Raw genomic sequence first — 10,128 nt, forward strand, 5'->3', positions numbered from 1 at the left:
TCCTGACACTCCTTATTATTAGGCCTTTTGCCAAAGCATTGTGACACACAGGCAGACAGCTAAGACAGACAGTGTAGGATCTTAGGATTAGAGTCCCTCCGGTTCTTTTCAGAACCACACATACTCACAATTAAGAGATTTATTCACATGGTGCTACCGCAAACTCATCTTGTCTTAGTATCTTTCCACCATGCAAACCTTCAAATCTGATCTTAGGATTGATGGGATTAAAAGTGTAAAGGCCTTCAACTCCCATAAAAAGGTTTTACTACAATTCAAAATTTGCCCCCGCATTTGTTGTAGAATTTTTCAGCAGCGAAAATAGTCTTCTGTAAAAATATATTGAGTGAAAATTCAAAAAAAAATAATGTGCTCAGTTCATCAACTAATTCGTTCATTTTTTTTAACTTTAATTACCCATATAACTAAAACCATCAAAGTACTCATTAACTACTGAATGAAAAGAAGCAAACAAATTTCCACAATTTTTGCAATATTTGCAAGCATAAAAAAAAATACTACAGTTGAATTATGGAATACCTTACTTGACTGTTAGTGAATAATAGCCTCAAGCATCCAATGGAAATCATGGCACCTGGTGTGCTGTCATTTTCAAGAAAAGTGGAATTTTTGTATCAATTTCCAACGATGGTCGGTCGACAATCGTTGGAAAAAAAATGACTTGTTTCAAACACTGCCCCTAATTTACCAAATTTAGTTAGCCAACAATTTGCAGCGACAATAGTCTTCTGTAAAAATTAATTTTTGCCTGTTAACGTTTTGCTCAGTTCATCAACTACTTATACTTATACTTATTTTTTTTTTTTTAATTATATAATTAAATTTTTAATTTTTTAATAAACTACAAAAAAAGGAGAAAACAAAAGATTTTCCACAATTGTTGCTGGTCCCTAATACCTGTACATATGGAGATGAAAGGTAATTGTATACAATATTTGCAAACATAAAAATATTTGCAAACATAAAAATAAACTACAGTGGAATATGAAATACCTTACATGTACTTGACTGTAAGTGCATAATAGCCTCAAGCATCCTCAACCATAAAATGCTTTCCCAATATTTTTTGGATTAATTATTTTGTGTTTGGCTTTGGCCACTAAGTTATAAATACAAAACAATCTCAACTAAGAAATTCAGCTTTAGCCTTTTCACAGTACGTTTATATTTTGCTTACAGCTTGGAAACATCTAGACAACAATTTTCAATCAGACAATTTTTTTTAGAAAATTACCAGCATAATACAGGTCACTTATCGCCCTTAAAATACCATGTTAGTTTGGAGAAAAAAAATATACAGGGTGAGTTTAAAAAATAAAACCCAAATGTCATGACCGTTGTTTTAGTGAAGTTCTCCATGTAGCGCTTTCAAAATCTAGGATATGAAAGCCTAATTCATAAGCTTTCTTTTAGTACAAGAATCAATCAAATGACTCAAGAATTTTTCAAGTTACGGAATTTTAAACACAACCACTTTTTTAAAGTTCTGTCCATGGATCACAAATAGGTAAGTGTTCTTTCAGCAAAACGAAAACAAATCACATATGTGTGAATTGATTTCGTTTTGCTAAAAGAATACACAGATTTTAAAAGTGCTACATGCATAACTTAACTAAAACAATAGTCCCAAGTCCCGACATTAAGGTTTTAGTTTTTTTACTCACCCTGTATAAGCAAGCTACACAAAATCACAACTTCAAACCATTTTCCCTTTTAAAAATATCCAAAATAATTTTTAAGAAATAGTATAAATGCATAAACCAACCATATATGTATCAAGTTAAAACAACACAATATTTTAAACCATTCAGACATCCACAGTTTGTTTTGGAGTTTGATCCATTGTGGGTAGTGGCAGGTAGTCGATAGGAGCTTGAGTGGGACTCTCATCCTCTCCATCATCATTGCCCTTGACGCAAAGCTGGAAGCTTCTTCCCTCTGTTATACCAGAAAGTAAACAAGACAAACTTGCTGTAGTTGAAAAATTGTGGCACATTTAGGAACTGTGGCACATTTAGGGTCTTTTCAGAGAGTACATTCGATGAAAGTTGCGTTCCCCATGCTCTGCAATAAATAATTTTTTTTTTTTATTAATAATTTTCAACTCGTATGTTTTCTTCAAACCAAAAAACCCTCTTTTCCCCTTTTTTTAGAAGTCTCCAATTCTCTGAAAGTGTTTTGTTTTGTTTCGGGCACAGACGGATCCACTTGGAAAGCAGACTTGCTTGCGGTCCGCACATATTTTGATATTGATTGTTGGGCGGGAACCAGTAATAATTCAGTAACTAATTATATTGGCTGATCTTTTGGGGGTCGATTTCTCATTCACCAGTGAATAACTTTTGAAGTGCTAGAAAAATAGCACTTTAGAAAAGGAATCTATTATTCGGGATGAAATAGCACGGGGAATGCCGCTTTCAAACCTCAGACCAAGCAAAGGATGAGAAAAAGTGATAGGAGAGTAAATGATTGTATGACTTACTGCCGAAGTTCTCTCCATCCTGAATGGTATCAGGCAGACTGTATCCCATGGTCTCTGGGAGCATCAGAGACAAGACTCCAGCAATGATGGCGCTTCCTCCAAAGACACAGAGAGGTAGTGGTTTCCAGTACTTGCCCAGGATCAAGATGATAGGACAGAGGATGCCACTAACACGAGCCATCATGGAAGATGTACCCATGCCGATACTCTGGATGATGGTTGGATAGATTTCAAGAGAGTAGATGTAGATGTGAACGAATGCTGCACTGATTGCAAATTTGCCGAACATGGCAACTGCAGCTCTGGCAGCTCCAAGAGGAATGAAGATTGTAATGAGGCAAAACACTCCACCAAAGATGTAGAAGGCAACTAGGGTTATGCGTCTGCCAAAACGGTCCATCATATACCAACAGAAAAGATAGCTGGGTATCTCTATGGCACCAGAGACAAAGGCAGCAAGGTAATCATCTACCCCCAAGGCAGAGGTACTCAGAGATAGTCCGTAATATACCATGTTGGCAACAAACCAGTCAACCCAAAGGATGAGAGTTTTCTTGCGGAGGTTGGGAGTGCGGATCAGATCAAGTTGGGTGACAGGGATGCGAGAAGGCTGCTTCTTGTCTTCTTTGCTTTCTTCACTCAGTTTGTCCAGTAAGTCTTCTGGAGCCTCGGTACCATTCACTTTAGCTATCTTTTCAATGATTTTGGTAGCTTCTTTGTATCTGCCTTGGGTTATCAGCCAGCGAGGAGATTCAGGGAACACAATGATCACAAGAAAAGTCAGGACGAAAGGGAGTGATATAGCTAACTGTAGGTGGCGCCATTCTTTCAGAAGGAATGCCAGAAGGGACAGAATCATGTAACCTACAGCAAAGGCTAGAAATAGCACAGTTGTTGCACCTACACGATTTTTACGACCAACTATTTCAGAAGCTAAGACGTATATCATGAGATATATACCGTATGCACAGGCTGCTGTAAAGAAGCGCATGGCAGTGTAGGCAGTAAAGTTGGGCACAAAAGATGTAACAGTCGATGAAATTGTGACAAGAATGACATTTAAAATAAAGGTCTTTCTCCTACCAATCCAGTCACCCACAGAACCCCACACCAAGGAACCAACTAGCAGTCCTGCAAACCAAACTGACTGGGCATAGGCAGGTAGATCCTGTCTGTCACAGACCAAGCTGAAATCTTCGTTGATGGTGGACTTGTAGCTCGAGTGATCAAATTTCCAGCCAGCATCACAGGAGATGACGTCCGTTGAATTAAAACTCATGTTTCTACCAACGTCTTCATCATTCATGACATACCGCTCACACGAGGAGTAGACTTTGTTTCCATCATCATCAATCTCATAGGGAATACTGTAGCTCTTCTGCTCTTCTTGACACTCTGCCAGCTGGAGTTGGCTGCAGTTGATCATCTGGCTGGCTGGTACTGCACACCAGTGATCGGTGTTAGCAGCCAGGAACACCTGCCCTATGGAGTGAAATGCGGTTGGAATCTTAACCATAAACAAGGCAAACACCAGCAGTTTCTGGTACTTGCAAAAAGGCCCGATATGATTCAAAATGTCCTCGTAATGCATGTTGAATTCTTCAGTACTTGACCAATGTGTTGGCAAGAGTCGTGCATTAAAAGTGAGAGCTGAGCTGTTGCATTTGGAGAAGTGTTTTTCCTTTAAAGTCTAAACCAATTACAGTTACCGTTACCTTTTGAATGCAATCTGTGTATAGGACCTGTATGGCATTGTTGAACCAGAGTATATTGTTGTCTGGGTATTAGGCCTATATCTCTCAAGCATAAAAGGCTGTGGTCAGTGTACTGTCATTTGAAGGACAAATGTATATAAAATCTTTCTATACTATTTGTCTGTGCAGGATGAGTGTGCTAACATCTTTTGTGACCTCCTACAGAGCTGTAGGGGGAAAAGGTCATGTAGGGGAAAAATGCGACACAAGTGTTCTGGGTATCACTTGTAGTTCATGCATTCATTCAATGGAGAAAACAACTTTTTTTTGGCAGAAAAATGTAATAAATTTGTTTTTAATAATAATAATTGAAAACGTACAGGCTTTTAACTCCCACCAATAAAACCTGCTAAAACAAATTTCCCCAGTGTTTGCAACAGAATTTTTTTAGCAGCAACATATTAGTAAATTCTGTAAAAATATATATCAAGTATATTGAGTGAAAATTCAAAAATAACTTTTTTTTGTCTATCACTTTCTCAGTTCGTCAAATAATTTATTCAATCATTTTCAAACTACCCATATTCACAACTGTCAGGTTCACATTAACCAAAAAAGAAAATAAAAAATTAGCTTTTCCACAAACGTTTGTGTGTCCCAAATAATATACCTGCACATATGATATGTAGTTTAAATTGCTTTACCCATGCTATTTTGGAATTTTATCCTGAAAAATACATTTCTTTTCCAAATTTTTAATTTTCTAATTCACTTTTGAATGAGGCATCAACTGAACAAATTGGCCCATGTTTGTTTATTGAATTATTACTTTTCAAATTTTGAGTTATTAGCTGCCAGACAATAATTCTGATCTTGCTCGGTGGGCTGGTCCTACCCCACAATCAGTATCAATAATGTACGGACCAGGAGCCAGTCTGCACGCCAAGCTGATCTGTTTGTGCCCAAAATAAACATTTTTTCCCGAAGGTTGCAGACAACCAAAAAGGAAAAAGATAGGTGTTTGTTTTGTTCTTGGATTAAAACACACAAGTTGAAAATTGAAGAGCATGGGGTACGCAACTCTCAAAGAATATTGACCATAACATGCTCTCCCAATATGTTTTGGATTAATTATTAAGGACCAGGAGCCAGTCTGCTCGCAAAGCTGATCTATTCGTGCCTAAAAATAAACCATTTTTTATTCAGAAGGTTGCAGACCTCCAAAAACCGAAAAAATGAGGATTCTTTTTGTTGGATCAAAACATACAAGTTGTAAATTGATTAAGAGAAATAAATGGATTTTGTTCAAGAGCATAGGCTACGCAACTCTAAAAAAATATATATTAACCATAAAATGCTTTCCCAATATGTTTTAGATTAAATATTATTACGTTTGGTTTCGGCTACTAAGTTATAAATTGATACATAATGATCTCAACTAAGAAATTAAACTGGAACATTTTTACTGTATGCTTATTTTTTTTACTGAAAGTGGAAACAACTAGACTACAATTTTTAAATCAACCTGTTTTTGTTGGAAAATAACCAGCACAATATCGGTCGTATATCTCCCTTGCAATATAATGTTTGTTTGGAATTAAAAGAAGAATAAGCAAGCTACAGAAACTGGAAACTAAACTGTTATCTATTTTAAAATGATCCAATATAATTTTTAAAAATATTTAAAATACTGAAACAAACCATATATTGTCGTGTGCCAAGGAAAAGGTCGTAAGTAGCTCAGGCACGCAAAAAGCACTTGTGGAGATAATCAAGTTGAAAGGTTTTGCGCTCCCATTTCTAAATTAAAAATCACATAAGGCTGAAGTTTGGACGCATGAAAGTAGTTTATAATTACAATAATATTGTGCATATTTCTTTCAAAATATTACGTCATTTTGAAGTTAATTCAATTTTATTGCTTACGACCTTTTCCGGGAACTTCATCTGCCTTAAACATGTTCTTAAGCGGCATGTTAAATCACAATGACCTTTTGCTGAGAACAAACTTGGCTTTGCACTTGGAACATATTTTGTGACATTAGAATTACACGCTACCGACCTTTTGCCGGGGAACAAATAATGAAAAACCTCCTTACGACTTTTGTTTATTGTTAATTAAGTCAGTATGATGTAGCCCTTTGAGACAAAACGTATATCATATGAAGATATTTCCATGCTCTATCCATAACCCAAAAAATCTGAATTTAACCTTTGATCCATTGTTCGCCCTAAAGACCTTCTTCCACGCACCCGACAATATGAAGCAAGCACAAAAAAATTATTGAATTCCACAATTTAAATCATTCAGACATCCACAGGCTGCTTGACAGTTTGATCCATTGTAGATAGAGGCAGGTAGTCTTTAGGAGCTTGAGCGGGACTGTCATTCTCTCCATCATCATTGCCCTCAACGCAAAGCTGGAAGCTTCTTCCCTCTGTTATACCAGAAAGTAAATGAGACAAACTTACGCATTAAGAAACTTGTAAGTCTTCGTAGAATGAATCTAGTCATCATTATTTTCTTGTTTTTTTTTAAAAAATGGACACCATTAACCTTCCTACTCTTCTGCAAGTTTGCCAAACCATTTTTCCCAATAGAGTTATCATCCACACTTCAAATGTCTTTTGAGGTAATCTTCTGTGGGGTATGGACAGCACTTAAACTCCTTGCACAATTCCTTTGTATGGTTAAGATCAGGGCAAGCGGGAAGATTCAGTCACTCTTCACTGCTCTCCACAGTGCTGTTTTTGTGCAGTGACTGGGTGACACAGTTACTTTAACACTTCATATCTCTTCATCTGAAAGTGAACTGGAGGGTTTGAAGGGTTTTACATATTGCTCCTGATATTGACTTCTCACGAGGAGGGTTAAGACCTTCGGACTAAGCAAAGGATGAGAAAAAGTGATAGAAGAGTAAATGATTGTATGACTTACTGCCGAAGTTCTCTCCATCCTGAATGGTATCAGGCAGACTGTATCCCATGGTCTCTGGGAGCATCAGAGACAGGACTCCAGCAATGATGGCGCTTCCTCCAAAGACACAGAGAGGCAGTGGTTCCCAGTACTTGCCGAGGATCAAGATGATAGGAGAGAGGATGCCACTAACACGAGCCACCATGGAAGATGTACCCATGCCGACGCTCCGGATGATTGTTGGATAGATTTCAAGAGTGTAGATGTAGATGTGAACGAAGGCTGCACTGATTGCGAATTTGCCCACCATGGCTACTGCAGCTCTGGCAGCTCCAAGAGGAATGAAGATTGTAATGAGGGAAAACACTCCACCAAAGATGTAGAAACCAACTAGGGTTATGCGTCTGCCAAAACGGTCCATCATATACCAACAGAAAAGATAGCTGGGTATCTCTATGGCACCAGAGACAAAGGCAGCAAGGTAATCATCTAGCCCCAAGGCAGAGGTACTCAGAGATAGTCCATAATACACCATGTTGACAACAAACCAGTCAACCCAAAGGATGAGAGTTTTCTTGCGGAGGTTGGGAGTGCGGATCAGATCAAGTTGGGTGACAGGGATGCGAGAAGGCTGCTTCTTGTCTTCTTTGCTGTCTTCACTCAGTTTGTCCAGTAAGTCTTCTGGAGCCTCGGTACCATTCACTTTAGCCATCTTTTCAATGATTTTGGTAGCTTCTTTGTATCTGCCTTTTGTTATTAGCCAGCGAGGAGATTCAGGGAACACAATGATCGCAAGTAAAGTCAGGACGAAGGGGAGTGATATAGCTAACTGTAGGTGGCGCCATTCTCTCAGAAGATATGCCAAAAGGGACAGAATCATGTAACCCACAGAAAAGGCAGAAAAAAGCACAGTTGTTGTACCTACACGATTTTTACGACCAACTATTTCAGAAGCTAAGACATATATCATGAGACTTCCACCATAAGCACAGGCTGCTGTAACGAAGCGCATGGCAGCGTAGGCAGTAAAGTTGGGCACAAAAGATGTAACAGTCGATGAAATTGTGACAAGAATGACAGTTAAAATAAAGGTCCTTCTCCTACCAATCCAGTCACCCACAGAACCCCACACTAAGGAACCAACCAGCAATCCTGCAAACCAAACTGACTGGGCATAGGCAGGTAGATCCTGTCTGTCACAGACCAAGCTGAAATCTTCGTTGATGGTGGACTTGTAGCTCGAGTGATCAAATTTCCAGCCAGCATCGCAGGAGATGACGTCCGTTGAATTAAAACTCATGTTTCTACCAACGTCTTCATCATTCATGACATACCGCTCACACGAGGAGTAGACTTTGTTTTTATCATCATCAATCTCATAGGGAATACTGTAGCTCTTCTGCTCTTCCTGACACTCAGCCAGCTGGAGTTGGCTGCAGTTGATCATCTGGCTGGCTGGTACTGCACACCAGTGATCGGTGTTAGCAGCCAGGAACACCTGCCCTATGAAGTGAAAGGGAGGTGGAATAAAAACCAAAAACAAGGCAAACACCAGCAGTTTCTGGTACTTGCCAAAAGGCCCGATATGATTCAAAATGTCCTCGTAATGCATGTTGAATTCTTCAGTACTTGATCAGTGTGTCAGCATGAAAAGTTTGAGCTGAGCTGATGCATGCGGAAGGATGTGTTAATTTCCTCAGGCAAAATGAACTACTGCCCTTTTAACCCATGAATCCAATCTGTGAATAGGACCTGTGCATTGCTCAAGCAGAGTATGTGTATTGTTGTCACCCCATCAAGCATAAAGGCTGTGCTTTATGTACAGTAGTCTATGAAAGCATTGAAAGCACAAAGAATATATCAATACACATATTTAACCACTTTTGTGACCTCTTACAGAGCTAGGCTTTTTGTGTCACTCAATTCTGTATAGGACTGTATGCGCGTATGGCCGTGTTCAGGTTTTTCAAATTACTTTCATTCCCAAGTATCTGACTGAATTCCAGAAAACTTGGACGCAAGGGTCACTGAGTGTCGAAGATGATGTGGGGTATTTTTCAGGGGGAAGGTCGTGTGTCAAAGGTCAGCTGAGGTCAATAATTGATTAATTCATAGAAGTTTTAGGTTGAGTTTTTGAAGAACCTTTGTAACATTGTACATGCTGTGATGGATCCTGATGAAACTTTGAAGCAGTGGGCTTTGGGTGGCAAGAGACAATTCTTCTCTGGGAGGTTGAGGTCAGAGGTCATGTAGGGGACACTAGAGATCATTGTTGTTTTCTTGCATCCTCGCTGCGATTGTGAAATTAATTTAATATTTTTGGTCGCCGTAAAGTCTCCTAGGGAGCGCATATAATGTGACAGGCCCTTTTGTTCTTAAGACAAAAACAGTAAGCAGTTATTGACAAAAGGCAAGATTGAGCACTCAAGACGTGCTCTGGCAAGCTAGATGGAACGCAGTGTGTTGCTTTCTGAAGTTCAAGTGAGGAAAATTTGATCGTACAGTCGTTTTCCCATTCCGGATAGCAAACATCGTTCAAGCTGTTTTCGGCTCAACTGATTCACAAATTCAAGTAACATTGATTAAAAAGTTTGCCTTGAGTGATGGAGATACTACAAAATATTTTTTCAAATTCAAGCTGTTTTAATTTTTACTTTGCGACGTCAAAAGTACAGATGCCACTTTTCCTATTTCTGGATCAGTTCAATCAGTTCTGAATCGATCAAAAACTGCTTTGCTCGAGAAAACAAAATCACGCAAGAGAATTCCAGCAAAAATTGAAGAGAATTAATGTAAATGATTTTTGAACTTTTGTCTGCAGCGCGACGGCCCGAACATGCACCGACCGTAACCTTTGACCCATCACAGAATACGTCACATAAAATCAATTACTGCGCGTGTAGTTCCTACTTGCACGTGCGATCCGGAACTAGGCAAAAACATACCGTCATTCATTGGCAAATTTTCAAATATTAGAGACTCTACAACTTATTTGATTCAACAAACATTCGATG

At 38.7% G+C, this 10,128-nt stretch overlaps 2 protein-coding genes across 2 annotated transcripts; both read right to left on the minus strand.

Moving 5' to 3' along the window:
- Window positions 1-1,621: 1,621 nt before the first annotated feature.
- LOC119743420 (organic cation transporter protein-like) lies at window positions 1,622-4,365 on the minus strand. The gene is made up of 2 exons (XM_038219815.1): window positions 2,504-4,365; window positions 1,622-1,959 (listed from the first exon to the last, which is right to left on the minus strand). The coding sequence occupies exons 1-2, from the start codon at window positions 4,092-4,094 to the stop codon at window positions 1,829-1,831; spliced, it is 1,722 nt and encodes a 573-aa protein (XP_038075743.1). The 5' UTR covers window positions 4,095-4,365; the 3' UTR covers window positions 1,622-1,828.
- A 418-nt stretch (window positions 4,366-4,783) lies between these two features.
- Window positions 4,784-8,865, minus strand: LOC119743422 (organic cation transporter protein-like). The gene is made up of 2 exons (XM_038219817.1): window positions 7,136-8,865; window positions 4,784-6,635 (listed from the first exon to the last, which is right to left on the minus strand). The coding sequence occupies exons 1-2, from the start codon at window positions 8,724-8,726 to the stop codon at window positions 6,505-6,507; spliced, it is 1,722 nt and encodes a 573-aa protein (XP_038075745.1). The 5' UTR covers window positions 8,727-8,865; the 3' UTR covers window positions 4,784-6,504.
- Window positions 8,866-10,128: the final 1,263 nt, after the last annotated feature.

Source organism: Patiria miniata, unplaced genomic scaffold, assembly GCF_015706575.1.
Source record: "Patiria miniata isolate m_02_andy unplaced genomic scaffold, ASM1570657v1 HiC_scaffold_6, whole genome shotgun sequence".
Classification (NCBI taxonomy): Eukaryota; Metazoa; Echinodermata; class Asteroidea; order Valvatida; family Asterinidae; genus Patiria; species Patiria miniata.